At 47.4% G+C, this 18,850-nt stretch overlaps 1 protein-coding gene across 1 annotated transcript in view; it reads right to left on the minus strand.

The window, feature by feature from the left end:
- The window catches only part of mark4b (MAP/microtubule affinity-regulating kinase 4b), a 61,880-nt gene that overhangs the window by 13,160 nt on the left and 29,870 nt on the right, over positions 1 to 18,850 (minus strand). The window contains exons 4-14 of the mRNA XM_061216860.1: positions 14,263 to 14,311; positions 13,094 to 13,159; positions 10,107 to 10,177; positions 9,894 to 9,950; positions 8,577 to 8,813; positions 6,328 to 6,447; positions 5,321 to 5,420; positions 4,805 to 4,914; positions 4,330 to 4,522; positions 3,419 to 3,630; positions 2,724 to 2,827 (exon numbers count right to left, since the gene is read on the minus strand). Of these exons, the coding sequence (XP_061072844.1) occupies positions 2,724 to 2,827; positions 3,419 to 3,630; positions 4,330 to 4,522; positions 4,805 to 4,914; positions 5,321 to 5,420; positions 6,328 to 6,447; positions 8,577 to 8,813; positions 9,894 to 9,950; positions 10,107 to 10,177; positions 13,094 to 13,159; positions 14,263 to 14,311 (1,319 nt within the window). The remainder of the gene's footprint in view (positions 1 to 2,723; positions 2,828 to 3,418; positions 3,631 to 4,329; positions 4,523 to 4,804; positions 4,915 to 5,320; positions 5,421 to 6,327; positions 6,448 to 8,576; positions 8,814 to 9,893; positions 9,951 to 10,106; positions 10,178 to 13,093; positions 13,160 to 14,262; positions 14,312 to 18,850) is intronic.

Raw genomic sequence — 18,850 nt, forward strand, 5'->3', positions numbered from 1 at the left:
GGGGAAAAAGAAAGATGGAGAGGGAGGGGAAAAAAAACCATTTAAGCATAGATAACAATTGCAGTATACAGAAATTACACGAAGAATCAAAGTCCAGTATGATTTTATCAACGTCAATGTATTCATCAATACCAGATGACGGGTAATAGTAAACAAGAGACAGACTGAAACAATAACCTCTCCAGTTGTAGGTGGAAAAACCCTAAATTGACTGCGACTGAATGAAGCGATACAGACCAGCCTTGAGTAGGGTTTACGGATAATCATTGTAGTCATTGTATGTAAACTTCCGTATGCATTTGCTTATGGCTTTGAGGAGCTTGTTCAAGCTGTATTACAGTTAAGCCTTCCAGCCTGTAATTACAAATATGACTGTGGGAGAAAGAGTGTGTGAAAGTGAGAGAGAGAGAGAGAGAGAGAGAGAGCCAGAGAATTAAGAAAAGAGAGGAAGAAGAAGGGAGAAGAGGACAGACAGGAGAACGATCAGCTGCCTGAGCTTTGGTTGCACTCTGAACTTTTCTGCCTGTGTGTCGGGACCTGAGTAAAAGTAGGGAGAGGTAGGGACTGGAAAGGAAGAAGAAAAAAAAAAAGGGAGGAGAAAAAATGACAAGAGAGAGATGGAGGGAGGGAAAGAGAGGGAGGGAGAGAGGGTGATGGAGGGAGGGAGAGGGAGGGAGGGAGAGGGAGAGAGGGAGATGGAGAGAGATGGAGATGGAGAGAGGGCGATGGAGGGAGGGAGATGGAGACAGATGGAGGGAGGGAGAGAGATGGAGAGAGAGGGTCTGTGGGACAGGCTTCGGCTGGCTCAGAGACTGCAGCACACACACAGCAGTAGCAGCAGACGTCTGTGTCGCTCTGTCCTGCTCCTGTGACAGATCTGACAGGACGGCTGGCTGGCCAGGCCTGGGCACTGGCCTCAGGGCGCTTCGCTTAACGCTCTGAATAACGAGCGCTGCGATGAGCCACGGAGAGAGAGGTCCATGTGCAACACTGTGGAACGCCTGCACTGTTTCTACAGGACTGCACTGGAGGAGGGCACCAGGCCATCTGTGTGCGTGTGTGTGTCTGTGTGTGTGTGTATGTGTGTGTGCGTGTGTGTGTCTGTGTGTGTGTGCATATATGTGTGTGTGTGTGCGCATATGTGTGTGTGTGTGTGTATGTGTGTGCGCATATGTGTGTGTGTGCAGTGTGTGTGTGTGCGCATATGTGTGTGTGTGTGTGTGTGTGTGTGTCTATGCGCATGAGTGTGTGCGTGTGCGTGCATCTGTGTGTGTGTGTGCGCATATGTGGGTGTGTGTGTGTGCATGTGTGTCTGTGCGCATATGTGTGCGTGTCTGTGTGTGTGTGTGTGTGTGTGTGTGTGTGTGTGTGTGTGTGTGTGTGTGTGTGCGTGTGTGTGCGTGTGTCGGTGTGTCTGTGTGTGTGTGTGTGTGTCTGTGTGTGTGTGTGTGTGATATGGACAGGCCCGAATATCCACTGTTGGAGCAGGAGGCATGCTACCAGCTTTGGCACTCACAGTCCATACCATAAAGGCAGTATATGAAATGTTGAAGTTTGTGGGGAAAAAACTGCATCGACTTTGGCCACCACTGCATGCACATCCCTGCTGGCACACCTAGCCGAGATGCTCGCACACTAATGTAGGGGAGACAGCTTGCAATTGGTCTAAAATATCACGCTACGCTACACGATTACGAAGCCGAAAATACCACCTTCTCTTTGTTCTTTTCTTTTTTGCAGCACTAAATAAACTAAAGCGACTTTAGAGGAGCAACATGGTGGTTGAATGTGACACTTGCCAGTTGTCTTCAGGCAACAATAAAACAAATGTGCATAATCTTTCTATTATTCAGTCATTTAAATGTATTTTAAAACTTATTTTAGAAAGCCTAAATTTCCCACTATAAAAGTTCACCCAAACTGCCTGGGCGTGATAATGAGAACTGTCAATTAGCTATGACGTGCCCCCACTTTCCTGTAGGCCAGTGGTGCAAACTGTGGGTCAGGAGTTATAGTGGAGGGATAAGGAGAGTGGTTATCCTTGCGTGACCTACTACGAGGAGAACACTGAAGATACGTTGATAAACGGTGTCACTTCTGTGTTTCTTGTTCTTATCACAACCGCTGAATCTTAATCAGCGCCCCCCACTGGCATGGAGTTTCGAACAGTTCGAACCCGCAAAGAGGATACACACATTTGTATGCGTCCCATGTTCGGCTGTGTTGGCCTTTTTATCAAGTATACTCCCAGCTTAACCCTCACTCGAGAGAGAGAGAGAGAGAGAGAGAGAGAGAGAGAGAGAGAGAGAGAGAGAGAGAGAGAGAGAGAGAGAGAGAGAGAGAGAGAGAGAGATAGGTAGAAGAGGGGGAGAGAGAGCACTCACTCACTCACTCACTCACTCACTCACTCACTCACTCACTCACACACTCACACACTCACTCACACACTCACTCACTCACACACTCACACACTCACTCACTCACTCACTCACTCACTCACTCACTCACTCACTCACTCACTCACTCACTCACTCACTCACTCACACACTCACACACTCACACACTCACACACTCACTCACTCACTCACTCACACACACTCACACACTCACACACTCACACACTCACTCACACACTCACACACTCACTCACACACTCACTCACACACTCACTCACACACTCACTCACTCACTCACACACGTGTGCGTGCAAGCAGACGTCTCACCTGTTCTCCTTGCCGTTCTGCAGGAGGGAGTGTCGGTCGGTGCTGGAGCGGTCTGTGCAGACGTAGGTGTTCCGGCGGGTCATGGCACTGGCTGGGATGTTGTTCTGCAGGAGGGGGAGGGTACAGGTGTGACTGCGTCCGCGCCCCGGGCCAATCAGCGGCCCCGACTGCACTCAAACCCCCACGCCCACAGCCCGTCTGACTGACACTGAGCAGGAGGCACGGTTGGCCGAGGGCGACATTTTACACACTCCATTCCCCAGACCCGGAGCAGAGCTGGAGATGAGTCAGCACACAGCAGGCACCGGAAATGCACAGTTCTCTCCCCTGTAGTCTTATTCTTAGCCCACATCACCTCACTTTCCTGTCCAGTGTCTCTCATCCTTTCTTCCTCCCACTTTCTCTGTGCTTACACGCTGACCACTCGCTTCTTTCCTCCTCTCTTCTGGTTCTATTTTTTTCCTCTCACTGCCCGAAAACTTCTTTTCTCTCAGTTTCTGCTCATACATCCTTTCTCTCCCTCGTTACACTGCAATCCTTTTACACTCCTTCACACTCATGTACTCCCTCTGTCTCCCCATCTCCCTCTTTCCCGCCTTCCCCTCCCTCTAACCCCCTCTCTCCCTCTCCCTCTCACCCCCCCCCCCCCCCTCCTCCCGCTCACCCCACCCCTCCCCCCTCCCTCCCTCCCTCACCGTGGTGGCGTTGATCTCCTTGCGGCGGTCGGGGATCTCAGACTTGTTGGGGTTGTTGGCGCTGCTGACCATGGGGCTGGAGGGGGGTATGCTGCGGCTGCCCACCACGCTGCAGCTGGCCTTACGGGAGGGCATGCGCTCCTCCTTCAGCTCCCCGTCCCCCGTGCTGGTGGGGCTGCGCTTGGGGTGCGCCACGGGCAGGGAGGGGCCGCCTGGGGGGAGGGGAGGTGTGTTAAAACACACACGCACACACGAACGCACGCATGCTGCAAGAAATGCTGCCTTTACACTTTTAGTCCTGTAATGAGACTTAAAAATCCGTTTGTTTTTTTCTCTCAAGTAGAAAATATTAGCTTTTAATATTCAGTTACTTTGTGCTTGTCACGTGAAATTGTCTAACCCCATTGGCAAATCTCTCACACCTCATTGGCAATCTTAATTTATCAGAAAAAGTTATAGAAACAAGATTTGAAATGTAAATATGAGGAGAAAATACTTAAGACGGTCTTATTCTTTGTTTTTTTTGCAGTGCACCGCACACCCCTCAATGGCCAGAGAGAAAGCCGTCTGTGCTACACTGGGCTAAACGGTCAAGCACGGGGTATTGGGGTATTGCGTTAAGATTCGGGGTGGTTTGAGGGTGGTTTGGGGTTGGTTAGAGGTATTGAGTTGAGATGATTCGGGGTGGTTTGGGGGTGGTTTGGGGGTGGTTAGAGGTATTGAGTTGAGATGATTCGGGGTGGTTTGGGGTTGGTTAGAGGTATTGAGTTGAGATGATTTGGGATGGTTTGAGGGTGGTTTGGGGTATTGCGTTAAGATGATTCGGGGTGGTTTGAGGCTGGTTTGGGCTTGGTTAGAGATGGTAGATCTGGGGCCAGGGTCAGTGATTGTGGGTGTTTTCTGGCGCTCACAGAAGTCGCTGTGCCGTCGCTGCCGGTGGTAGGTGGAGGTGCTGCGCTGGGTCTTGCTGTGCGAGGAGGCGGAGCCTGAGGAGGAAGCAGCGGCGGAGGAGGAGGAGTGTTTGCTGGTGCCGTTGGTGATGGTGCTGGGCCGCACCCGCGCCAGAGAGAGGCTGCTGCCTGAGCGCGACTCGCTGCCCTCCAGCTGTCATGGCAACAACAAGCACTTATTAACCAAACACTTCCTGGGGTCAGGAGGGCGGAGCACAAGCCTTACAGCCAATCAGCTGCAACAGCTCAAGCACAGAACTCGAATGGATCCAGTGCGGAGACACGCACACACACACACGCACACACACACACTGGTACATTCCCTAAGTACAGTGACCAACTTCATCAATATATTCTAATCGCTACAAAAGGTATGCATTTGGGTTTTATCATTTGAACATTAATGATTAAAGCGTCCCCCGCTGGAGCTACTTGCCTCGTTTTTGCGGCCCAGCAGCAAGTAGGTGGCTGTGACCTCATTGTACTTCTGATTGGTCAGGGCGTCTTTGATCTCCTCGCGGGAATATCCCATCCCCACCATCACTTCTGCAAGGCACAGAGAAAAAAAACGTGTGAGTGAGAGAGGGGGATAAAGACAGAGGCAAACAGGGAGAGGGAGAGAGGGGGAGGAAAGAGAAAGGAAGGAAAAGACTGAGAGGAGGGAAGAAGAGAAGAAAGAAGAGGGAAAAAATAAAAAGTGAGGGAGGGAAAAGTAAAAAAAAAAAAAAGTAGGCGAAGAAAGATGGCTCCTTCAGGACCTCAGCTGACCTCCCCGCTGGCTACTGACCACGGCCAATAGCACTTAGAGAGGAAGAGGATGCAGACGCACGCACAACACGGTCCAAATGTCCTGCGTCGGCACTTAGGTTACCCGGGAAACAGGGAGAGAAGATGGATCGGAGAGGCAGGGGAGCTGCCAGGGTGCCAGGCCTGGGGGGCGCAGAACACTCACCGATGCGGCTGGCGTCGTTGTAGTCCTCCACCGGCTCCACGTGGGGCTTCAGCTCCTCCCCCTCGTACCCTGCATTCATCCACTTGTCTTTCATGATTTGCTGGACAGACAGGACAAATCAAACACAGATCAGACCCGGAGCTGGGATTGGATGAAACTCTTGACTAACACGCAGAATATTTTTTAAGTTGCTGATAAATTAAGGGCAAAATCCAGGAGGCATGTTTTTGGTGCAACCAGCTTATTTTGCTTATTAATTTTCCCATCCCCAGTTTGTAGTTTCCAGTGGGGCCACTTAAGTCAATGTTGAGACTATTTTATACTCGACTGGCCACACAGTACTACAGGAGACCCAGAGACTATTTCAGACCCTACAGGCCACACAGTACTACAGGAGATGCTACTGTGCCAATGGCTTATACAGGCTAACAGCTGGTTTTAATGTGGGTTGCCGTTAGCAACGAATTGCAACTTTTATGACAAACTGGACAGATAACATTCAGTGAAGGCTTTTGTCATTTGACACTAGGTGTGGGACCAACATTCTATTCCCCAGGAAAGCGTAGACAAATTGATTTTACTCTTCTGTAGTAACTGAGCTCTCTGGTATTTATAAACCTTATGAACACAAAAGCAAATACAGAAAGCTTGGTGTTCATTTCAAAGCTGTCAGTGGACCTCAGCGAAGCACACGTTTTGGAGGAATTGATGTAGTTGGCTGGCCTAAAGGGACCAGATCACAGTTGAGCTCAGGTCAGACCGAAATGCTATCAGGCAGAATTTAAACAAATTTGAGGTGTGCTTCCTGGAGTACTTCTTCTATCACTGTAGGACCCATTTCAACCACTGCAGTATGCTCATGAGTGCCACTCTTGGCCTTGAAGTGAGACTCTAGCCACAGCTCCTGTGATTGGTTACAGCTCTGGGCCCTGATATCTGGACTCCACCCACAGCGTCTATGTCTAGTTTACAGCTCCATCTGATAGACTGCAGTTGATCCTCCTCACCTCCAGGGTGCAGCGCTTGGTGGGGTTGAGCACCAGGAAGCGGCGGAGGATGCCCTCGCAGTCGGTGGACATGTAGAAGGGCACACGGTACTTCCCCCTCAGCACCCGCTCACGCAGCTCCTGCAGTTACCACAAGCACAGACACACACACACACCGTAGTCAGAACACACACCGCAGTCAGAACACACACCTCCAATGTTCCAACACACCGCAGTCAGAACACACACCGCCAATGTCGCAATGCACCGCAGTCAGAAAACCCACCTACAAAGCTCAACTCCAGCACTACCTGGAAGTCCAGGAGCCAGCTTTTTCAAAGACCTACGGTGGAGGATATGTTGTGGGGTCATTTTTGCTCGCAAAGGGCCTGGGAACCCACGGCATAACAGACTCCATCAAGGACCTGGAGATTTTAGACAAACACCTGGCTGTCTCTACTAGGAGGCTAAAACAGGGTCATGGTTGGATCTTCCAAGCAGGACAATGGTCTCAGACCCCTTGTTTTGTGTTCCCTCACCCCACCGAACCTTAGAGGAGAAAATTCAGTGATGTTGCCATGGTAAGGGAGGGTGTAAAAAGTACTAAATGCAGGGGTGTCAACAATTGGGACACGGCCATTTCCGAATAAGAATTCTAATCATTTTATTCCCTAAGCAATGGTATCGCAATAAGATTATACGTATAAATTGTCATACTGCTGACCATAGAAAACATTGGATAAACAATAAAGTGGAATGTATCCAGCATTCTTTGTTCCTATTCCTAATTGTCCACTGCACGCATACATTTATATATAAATCACCGCTGTAATGCAATAATAAAGGGAGTGCATGAAACAGGCAGAGAGAACAGGAAATTGACCTTGACACTAATACACTTAAAATTAAATTTACACACGTTACAGAGAAGCTGAACACAGTGCTCTCTACAGGACGGTTCTTAATCAGGGGGTCGGGCCAGCAGTTCAACCACAGAGCCCCCTTCACCATTAAATTCATATTCTGCACTTTCAACATAAATATCAGATTATTCAGGTGCTCTGGTGTAGTAGGAAGTGCACCAGCCTTCGCCCCCGATTCTGGTGGTCAAACCCTGGGTCATGCCAGTCTTAGCTCTGAGCAGCTCATGGTTCCTCGGATTAAAGGGGCTGTTTACAAAACTACTTTCCACCCAGACACAAGGGGTAGATTCATAAGGGAGTAATGAATTATCAAATCGGGAGGGGAAACTCAGCAGGAATTCGGACAGGGCTGAGCTGATCAGCAATTCAGTAAACAGCCACGTCAAAACGGAAGGCCTTCAGTTAATGGCCAGTGGTGATGGGCAGCTCCCAGTACTTCCTGCCCCCGGACACTGATCCAGGATCAGCCTCCCTAACAGCAATTCCACAGGAAATCATTATGAGATCACAGCCGAGGCTGGTCCGAGTCCAGTGCACCAGGGCAGAACCTACAGTACATCTGCTGGGGCAAGCAAAGCCTCATCAACCGCTTAATGGGCAGAACCGTCTCAACAGTGTAAATGACTACACCAATCACATTTTACTGTTCAGAGCAAAGTGTCTTGATTGGGTAATATCAGTCGGTAAGCAGGCAGCAGAAGCTGGCCACACTTGTTCATTTATGTATGTGAAGCCACACGCTTTCCTGCCACTGATTCACTTCTGAATATCACTTTCACTGAAACATTAAATATCCTTTTCAGACATGGGAAGATAACACTCACATACGCTTCCCTACTTCACTGCAAAGCATCTTGGTTGTGGTGTCTAGAACAGTGCCATATGAGTGAAACGGAATTTCATTTCGTTCAGGAGAAAATTACATTACTGCTGAGTGGTCACTGTTTAGATGCCCAAGAAGGACCATCTAAACCCCTGTAACTAGACTAGAAACACAAACCAGTGATCCCGAAACTTTATTAGCCAGAAGTAATAGCACTTAAAGTAACAAAATAACCAAAAAAAAAAAGAAGAAGTAGCATGTTATTAAACACATGTATAACATGATTAGATCTTTAACAAAAACGTGTCCAGACAAGCTGAAACTACCAAAAATGAAAGCGTTACGCACGACAATAACAGCAACGGCATTTTATAGAAACAACTAAACCGCCTTTCAACGCAAGCATCCGAACACCTAAACGTTCCGGCAATTTCCTGCAGCGTGCTGGTGAGGGTTGGAGAGGCAGCACTGAAGGCTGCCGCTAGCCTAGACGCCCGCGTAGGGCGGTGCGGCGGGAGGCTTGCCTTGAGGTTCTGCCCGTCGAAGGGCAGCGATCCGCTGACCAGCGTGTAGAGGATGACGCCCAGGCTCCAGATGTCCACCTCGGGCCCGTCGTACTTCTTGCCCTGGAAGAGCTCGGGGGCGGCGTAGGGGGGGCTGCCGCAGAACGTGTCCAGCTTGTTCCCCAGGGTGAACTCGTTGCTGAAGCCGAAGTCGGCGATCTTGATGTTGGAGTCGGCGTCCAGCAGAAGGTTCTCCGCCTGCGGGACAGGGAGGGGTCAGGGGTCAGGGGTCAACCCTGGAGCCGCTAGGCTGGTTTCAGACCTAGTCATTCTAATCTAATTGTTTTTGTTTGAAGTCCAAACTTGTGTGTTTACTATTCTAATAAAAACGGTAATATACAGGTAAATTCCCAAGCAGTCACGCCCAAAACTTTAGTCAAGGCTCAGCCTGCTTTGTGCCACATAGATAGGCACTGCCAATCACATGCAGCGTTATGCTAATGAATAAGGAAATCTACGCAGGTATGATCTCCAAGCACTTTGTGTGCGCGCAAACTAACTCCAACTCCACATTATGACAACAACTCTTACTTAAAAGGGGTTGTTCACCTTGAGGGCTTTTTTATATTCATTTCGGTTAAACTATGTTTTTGAATAGCCAAAACGGCTTTTGTGTGCAATGAAGGACATTTTATACTTCAGTTTCTGTTGGCCAGTCAGCTTTACAAGCTTCACTGATTGGGGCATTCAGGGATTTGAGGAAGAATGTCTGTAAATACATTTCAAGTCACAACAAAGCAGCTTGTTCAGCGATGTAAGGGATTAACCTAATAGCATATATTTATAATCATAAACATAAGTATCGGCTTTTATCTTGTGCTGTTACTTCTTTCCTTCTCGGTTCTCAAGCTGTGCAACCTCTCAACTCCTGGAGTCGACCAATGACCCGTGTGGTAATGTTTATACGGGAAGCTTCACGGTTTCCTTTCGTCTCAGGTTGCACACGGCTGAAAATAAGATTAAACGCAATTTCTTGAAGAATAATCGGGTAATAGGCACACACGCCACCTCAGCAGGCATAGTGTTGCGGTCTAAGCTGCTTTAGAGTGACCTGAAGTGTATTTTGTTTCTTAAGACCATGAAGCACAGAATGCCCCAATACCAGCCACTGTAAATCTGGCAATGTTGTCATGAACTTCTGTAAATACCTAAAAGATTCTTTAATGGACAAGTCAAGGCCAACTGAAAACATACACCAAAAGCCTAAAGGGAAAGTTCACTTTATGGGGTTTTTGATACTGCATGAAGTAACTGAGGCCTGCACAGCCACATACTCACCTTGAGGTCCCTGTGGACAATGTTTTTCTGGTGACAGTAATGGACGGCTGACACAATCTGCGGGACAGACAGACAGACAGACAATGGTTACTTTGGTTAGAATGCCACTTATGTTCGCAGTGTTCGCAGTCAGGTTTTCAATGCCACTGTGATTTTAGGCCTGAATGCGGCGGTGGTGGTGGTGCAGTTGGTAGGGGAGGGGGAGGGGGTCACCTGACGGAATTTGGCTCGTGCTTCCTTCTCCTTCATTCTCCCGTGAGACACGAGGTAGTCGAACACCTCACCTGAGAGAGAGAGAGAGATAGTTTATATGGGATAGTATAAACTATCCTAACTCACCACAGAGTGAGCAATAATAATATGATTTTATATGAATCACATAAAATAATGATAGAAAGATAAAGATGCTATCAGGTGCCCTCATATCTTGGCGAGAACATATATAATATCTCAATATAATATCTCTCTAGATAAAACTTGGTCAATGCATTCTATGATGCCCTTCTAAGAAATACTGCCACCATCTTGTGTAATGGACTAAATATGGAAGTATCAGCAAGAATCAATCAATCATTTGGGTTAAATTTGATTTTATTTGACCTGAATATAATGTGCAAATATGATTTCTGTGTGTGTGTGTGTGTGTGTGTGTGTGTGTGTGTGAACGATTGCTTTTTATTATGTCATGTCATGCAACATAAAAATGCCCAGCCCGCATGGCCTTATATGACATGATTATGTGTGTGTCTGCGTATGTGTGTGCACATATGGTGTACTTGTGTGTATCTGTGTGTGCACGTGGTATACTTGTGTGTGTGTGTGTGTGTGTGTGTGTGTCCACGGCCCATGTGGTGTACGTGTGTGTGTGTGTGTGTGCGCATGTGCACTGGGACAGATTAAAGACCCCCCTCATTAAAATGAGGAGGCTGTCAGTAGGCAGTCAGAAGATAAGGATAAGAACAGAGGCTGCGCTTAATGAGAGGGGGGGAGGGGGGGGGGGGAGAGAGAGAGAGAGAGAGAGAGAGAGAGAGAGAGAGAGAGAGGGAGAGGGAGAGAGAAGGCTTGTCTGACTGATTCGGGCTCAAAGCTGGATTCCTGATTGATGTGACAGACGCATGTGCATGCCTGTGGATCTCAGTGTGTGCGCATGCACAAACGTGCGTGGGTGTTAGTGTGTGCGCATGCACAAACGTGCGTGGGTGTCAGCGTGTGTGCGCATGCACAAACGTGCGTGGGTGTTAGTGTGTTGTGCGCATGCACAAATGTGCGTGGATGTCAGTGTGTGCGCGCATGCACAAACGTGCGTGGGTGTAAGTGTGCATATGTGTATCAAGCTGGGGGCAAACAAAAAATAGCGGGAGAGAAAGAGGGATGCACCAAGCTGTTTGGCGAGGGGCTGAGTGCACTTCAAAAGGGATGGATCAGCCGAACAGGGAGGAAGGACACAACATGGGGAGAGAGAAAGGAAAGAAGAGAGGAGAGGGGGGGGATTAAGAAAAAGATTTAATGATGAAAACAAAAATCTAAAGACTGCGCGTTAGCCACCCTGCGCGCGTTAGCCACCCTGCGCGCGTTAGCCAGTTTGACGACCCAGTGGCTCTGGCGTTGTGAAACGCTCTGAGGAGCAAAGTGGACCATATGAAGCGGCAGGCCTCGCCAGAGCGGCGGAGACGCGCGCGTGCGGCGGCAGCGGGAGCAGCGGAGTCGCCCTGCGCTCGTGGAGCCGGCGCGAACACGGGCCGTCGCCTCCAGCCATCCTCTCCCGCTGCGCTCAGCTATCGCCCAAACAACTGTCGCGCTTCGCCCCGGCGCGGCCGCGGGAACGGCGTGCGCCACGTCAGGAGCGATCAGGCTTTTTCGAGCCGCCAGGCCCCACGCTGCTCTCTGACCAGCAGGGGGCGGCCTGTCTGGACACGCCGCGCGGATGTTGTGACTGAAAAAAGCGGTTGAGTCACGGTGACCAGAACATTCGGCCACACGAGAACAGGAAGGACAGCGCAAGAGCCGTTTCGACACAAAACGAGTTGTGAACACGTGCGCGTGTGCGTGCGAGAATGCGTGGGAATGTGCACGTCTGTGTGAGAATGCATGTGATTGTGTATTTGTGTATACGTATTGCCTACAGAAGGGGACAAAACTGTGTTAGTTAGAAGGAAACATTCTTGCTAACAAGAATAACGTCTTATCTCCTACGCAGGTCACAAACAACTTATTGATTCTCATCAGATAAAGATGTCTGTGTTGGGATATTTTGCAACAGGTCCATGAGGACAGCAGCCCTTATTAAGTCCACGCTGTATTTGTCATTCACTAATGAATTTGGAAACTTTCCGTTTCCAGCACAACATTGAGCGTTTTGGCAGCCACTTAATTTAACAAAAATGTTGTGTGGTAATGGAAAAAGGGTGCTCGCTAAACTACATTACCTGAATTTAAGGTCAAACGAGTTCGGTCTTAGACTGAACACAGTCCCTTTTGAATGTTAGGGTCTAGGGACAAGCTTCCACCGTTGTAAACAAGAGGTTTCGTAACAGTTTTTGATTTCAGATTTGGTCAACAAAGTTTCAAGGACCATAAGGTTGTATTTAAATCATGTATTTAAAACATGTTGGAAGAGTTTCACCAAAGTGTTTTTTCTCCAAGAGCAAGCTGACCTTATGCTTTGAGAGAAAAAAAAAACATGAGAAAACTATTTAATTGCACCAAATGTTAAGCCATGGATTTTCTTTAATGGTACAATATAAAAAAATCTTATGAGAGACAGTTCATCACAACACTTAATGCCAACATTTGCTTTTTTTAAAAGCTTTTTACTAGGGCATGTGATGGGTTTATTTTTATCCTGTTATATCATGTTCTTGTGTCATGACAATACCAGAACCAGTCAGGTCACTGAGACCCTTATGAATATGAATGAAAACCTATCATATTTTATCCGATATCAAATATAATAATATTTTGTATGCCTGGTTGATGCAGTGTCCTGTGTTAATTTCCCAGATTGCAGGTTGGAGTGTGTGCATCTTAGCAGCCTGTCCAGACTACTGCGGCTGCTTCTCAGCCCACCAGCTGGCCAACTGCAGTTGCTGCAGTTTTTGCAACATACCATCAGCACACAGATCACTGTACTGCCCAGAACTGATCTGAGGATGAGGCTAATGCAATAACAGAGCTGGTCGAGTGAAGATGAGGAGACCCACCTCCACTGGCATACTCCATGATCAGGTAGAGTGTCTTGTCCGTCTCGATCACCTCAAATAGCTGAACTGTAGGACAGAGCCAAATACACACAGACAGATAGAGAGACAGACAAACACACATACAAGACATTGAGCACCTGGGAATTCAACTACTTCGGAGGACGAGTTTACCCATTTCATCACTGAAGAACATTGTTGTCAATATTATTATTATTTATTATTATTACAAAACCTTTATAGACACTGACAGGGTAATGTGTTATGATTGACACGGCAGGATTAAAAACCCGGGGGGGGGGGGGGGGGGGGTAAGCAGGGAAGAACACCCTGTAAATGACTGCACCAGACTGGAGCTGGCTGGGGATTGGCCCAGCAGACGGAGTAAAGCTCTGGATCAGCCTATGAAAACGCTGCATGTACTGCAGGTAAAGCCAGGGCCGTGCACAGCTTTGTGTGCAGGTTGCAGTCTGGGACTGCGGTGAGCTGGGCTTGGAGGGCTGACACCAAGCCCGATTCATGTCTGTTCAGTCTGATTAGCAGAGCGCTTCTTCCACAGACACAAAGAAAATTGGGCAAAAACCAGGTCCCCGCAAATGTGAGTAATTGAGGAACAAAAAACTCCCCGGGGGGGAAGAAGAAGACCGAAACAGTCACACACGCACTGTCCCGATCTCACTTCAGCAGCTACTGCTTCCTGCAGACATGCAGTCTGCACAGACTGTACACTGTAGCCATACACTGGACTGGTCTGGACTGAAGCAACATACTGGCCTGGTCTGGACTGTAGCAATACACTGGCCTGGTCTGGACTGTAGCAATACACTGGCCTGGTCTGGACTGTAGCAACCCACTGCCTGGTCTAGACTATAGCAACATACTGGCCTGGTCTAGACTACATCAATACACTGGCCTGGTCTAGACTGTATCAAAAAACTGGCCAGTCTAGACTGTAGCAACCCACTGCCTGGTCTAGACTATAGCAACATACTGGCCTGGTCTAGAATATAGCAATACACTGGCCTGGTCTAGAATATAGCAATACACTGGCCTGGTCTAGAATATAGCAATACACTGGCCAGTCTAGACCGTAGAGATGCACAGGCCCTCTCTCCAGACCCAGCACTGCCTGCTGAGGACACGCACATAGGAGTCGAATCCACGGCACTCACCTATGTTGGGATGATTGAGGCCTTTCATGATCCGTACCTCCCGAAAGAGCTACAAAGAGAAAAACAAAGTCAAACCGGGGTCACAATAACTCAGTATGCAGCATACTGCGCATTTCAGTTATTAGTAGTATTTTTTTTACAAATCACATTATCTTTCTTCCGCACCCAGGTGAACATTAAGCCAGTAGAATGAACATATAGCTGAACAAAGACGAATTAGATTGAAGACCATCGTGAACAGGGTGATATTAGATTTGTCCCCCACTCAATCATATGCACACAGGGCTCAGTAAAATCCAGCCCCCCTCAAAAATAATAGGAGATTCCTCCCCCCCCCCCCCCCCCCGGGACCACATGACTAGACAGAGACTGCCACCTCCAAGCAGACCGACCATCTGCATCCGTTTCCTCCACAGATCATGGGGGGGGGGGGGTATTTTTTTGTCTTTCCTTCTTTCTAGAAATAGCAGGGGAAGATTACTGTGTGTTCCATGTGCCGGGGTGCCGAGTTACTGAGTGACTCAGGCACACACTCGTCCTCCTCTCGCAAGCCTTCACCAGCCCTCTCTCTCTCCCTCCCTCCCTCCCTGCCTGCCTACCCTCTCTCTCCTTCTCTCCCTCTCTCCCCCACCACCTCTCTCTCCCTCTCTGGCTACCCTCCCTCTCTCTGTCTCCATCTCCTTCTCTCCCTCCCTACCCTCTCTCCATCTCCACTCTCTCCGTCTGCTGCTCTCTCACTCTCACTCACACTCTCCCTACCCTCTCTCTTTCTCTTTCCCTCTCTCCCCCTCTCTCTCTGCGTACCCTCTCTCTCCCCCTCTCTCCCCACCATCTCTCCCCACCATCTCTCTCTCCCTCCCTCTCTCTGCCTACACTCTCCCTCTCTCTCCCCCTCTCTCCCTCTCTCTGCGTACCCTCTCTCTCCCCCTCTTTCCCTCTCGTCTGACTTGTGACATCTGCTGTAGCTGGGTAAAGTGGGCTGGGCGGTCGAGCCCTGCCGTCGCGCAGGAGAGCGAGCCGTTGTGCAAGCGCGCGGCGGCGGTGGCGGGAGAAGGGGAAGGCCGCGGCCGGATGTCCTAAGAACGGGCTTTCACTGGCGCACGCAGGCCGGAGAGGACACGGACCGCGGGAGGAAACAATGGGAGGAATGCGTGCGCGGCTGCATCGGAATGCTGCTTCATTAGCTCCATTCTCCCAAAACACAAAAACACAATAAAACTAACCCCGGCGTCGCTGAGCGACACCAACACTGTCACTGACACTACATTACTGTCTGTGTGTGTATACATATACACATACACACACACAAAAACACAATAAAACTGACCCCAGCATCGCTGAACAACACCAACACTACATTACTGTCTGTGTGTGTATACATATACACATACACACACACAAAAACACAATAAAACTGACCCCAGCATCGCTGAACAACACCAACACTACATTACTGTCTGTGTGTGTATACATATACACATACACACACACAAAAACACAATAAAACTGACCCCAGCATCGCTGAACAACACCAACACTACATTACTGTCTGTGTATGTATACATATACACATACACACACACAAAAACACAATAAAACTGACCCCAGCATCGCTGAACAACACCAACACTACATTACTGTCTGTGTGTGTATACATATACACATACACACACACACACACACACCACACACACACACACAAACACAATAAAACTAACCCCAGCATCGCTGAACAACACCAACACTACATTACTGTCTGTGTGTGTATACATATACACATACACACACAAAAACACAATAAAACTGACCCCAGCATCGCTGAACAACACCAACACTACATTACTGTCTCTATGTATACATATACGCAGTTACAGTATTGTTATAGTCTGTTTTGTAATTATACAAAACAATAAAACAGGGAAACTCAACATTTACATTTTAAAATAAATATGGTTAAATATGGTCAATTGACCTAATAGAACAATATTGATTAATTAATTAAATATGCCAATATATGAAGTGTATTAGTACACTTCACACAAACGCGCACACAGACACGCGTGCACACACGCACACACACACATGACGCACGCACACTCGCGTCTGTTTGTCCGTCAGCAGTCAGATAAAGTTGCTTTGCCCAGCCGTATGATAAAAATGTTTTTCTTTCGAGTTGATTAAACAGGAACAGGAGTAATATGTACATGGCTGGAACAAATATGGAATGTGCCAAGTGTATAGTTTTGACGTAAAAGGCAGAGTACATGCATCAGAGACCACATGTGTCGAACTGTCCCTGAGCAAGACACCTAACCCCCAATATGCTCCTGACGAGCTGGTTGGTGCCTTGTACGGCAGCCAATCGCCATTGGTGTGTGAGTGTGTGTATGAATGGGTGAATGAGAAACATCACTTGCACAGCGCTTTGGATAAAGGCACTATATAAATGCCAACCATTTAACATTTAATAAAAAGTGCCTTATCACAAGCATCTTTTCCACTACAATTTGAATTAAAGGTTTTTCTTCTGCAATGTTAATGCACAGATAATGCAATAATGCAAATACTACCCAATTCTGTGGTTATGTTAAAAGGCGGGTACAGCACTCATCTAATCTAGCATTTGGCATCAGTGCTGAGTGGCTTAACGGCCAACCCTCAACCTCACCCTATCATGGTCCAAGCACCAGGCTTGATAATGCTTGAAAATATTTTTGACTACTCCAAAAAATTGTCAGCTTTTAGGAAATTGCTAACCCAAAATGCTTCTAAACAGTCAACATCACTTTTGTTCACATTACATTTCGTTACCTTGAACCGCATTTTGCACCACGCCTTTGGTTTCATCGTATGCTTACAACATACAGCTTGCATTATTCAAGACAAATGCTGTTATGATGTTGAAATCAACCTCAAGTACAACATCCATCGTCGGATGCAAATGTGCTGTAACTTCCTGTGTGAAGGTACAGAGTCAAGAGGGTCGGCGAGAGTAACTTAAGTCGGATGCAATTGAGTAAAAATGTAGAATATAAGTGTATGTGCCACTGGATCTCTCATTACTGCGGGTCAGCAGACCGTGGCTGGAGTTGTTTTCAGGGATAGGGAGCATCCCGGTCCTTTCTAACATGCCTATTTTAAAAAAATCGGGCAGTTTCGGATCGTCAGCTTTTTCCAAGCGTAATGCTAGCACGGAAAAATGCTTCCGTCAAATCTCGGATGACATCTGGCCACTGCTCAAATGCGTCTTTTCGCACTGACAGAGGATCCCCGCGCGTGTGCGTTTCAGGCCCCTACTGATGTTTCCGTCCGTAAACGCTGCTCTATTTTTTGTGCTTATATGGATTCTTCGCAAACTGTGCAAAATAAATTGGCTCCAGTGGGCGTTCAGTGTACCAGGCGGGTGCAGTTGCCCCCGGCCACTCACAGACTGTGCCTGACGGTCCGTCCATGTCAGTCTGCTCACCTGGTGTAGCCTAATGCGTCAACCATTTGCTTGTATAAGAGTCAACAGGGGCAGCCTGGAGCCTAGTGGCTAAGGTGCATGATTGGGACCCGCAAGGTTGGTGGTTCAAGCCCCAGTGTAGCCACGATAAGATCCGCACACTGTTGGGCCCTTAGCCCCACATTGCTCCAGGTGGAATTGTCTAATCAACAGTAAATCACTTCGGATAAGAACGTCAGCTAAATAATATATATATATATATATATATATATATATATATATATATATATATATATATATATATATATATATATATAAAGTAATTAGCCAGGTGATTTAGATGGTTCCACAGGTGGAAATCAGTTTATCTAGGGTACTATAAATGATGGCCCTAATAATAACCAGAGGATAAAGTAGTAAATCAGTACATTTTAATAAATAAATGACATTATTTATAAAAGGTCCTTATCTATTCAACAGGTTTATTATATTATCCATTAAAGTTAAGCCTTTAAAATGTACATGCAAAGCTATAACAAGTTATATCATATCTGGTGTTGTTAGTATCAGTTGTTAAACTGCATAATTTACATAACATTCCTTAACCCCATCGAGGAATTATTTATTTTCCTCACGGAGGTGGAAGGTATATTACCACCGTGCACATGATCACGTCTCTCCTGAATGTGGCATGCCAGGACATATCTGTGGACGTTAAATGCGTCCGCTAAATAACTAATTATTATTGAATTATTAATCATTATACAACCAAATCAAACTGCAGCACTGGACACACCCAGACGTGTAATGAGATGCCTAACGGTTTCTAACCAAGCAATAAAAATAAGGGGTAATATTTGTTTATTTAATTCAACGTAGGCAAATTAAACCACAGACCCAATGCAGTTCCTCCACTGTGCCAAGTATTTTAATTAGTCCAAACAAACAATAACTGTGGGCTACGTGATTGCAAACATGTACTCAGGTCCTATGCCACAGAAGTAAATATTACCTTGCCGCCCATAGGGAACATGTTGCGCTGCTGTCCTCTCAGAATGTACATGTATTTCTCAGAGCATATTCTAGGATGAAGTCCGTTTGATTCAGTGCTGTACCAGTATGAATTTTTCAATGTCCAATGTC

Source organism: Conger conger, chromosome 13 (assembly GCF_963514075.1).
Source record: "Conger conger chromosome 13, fConCon1.1, whole genome shotgun sequence".
Classification (NCBI taxonomy): domain Eukaryota; kingdom Metazoa; phylum Chordata; class Actinopteri; order Anguilliformes; family Congridae; genus Conger; species Conger conger.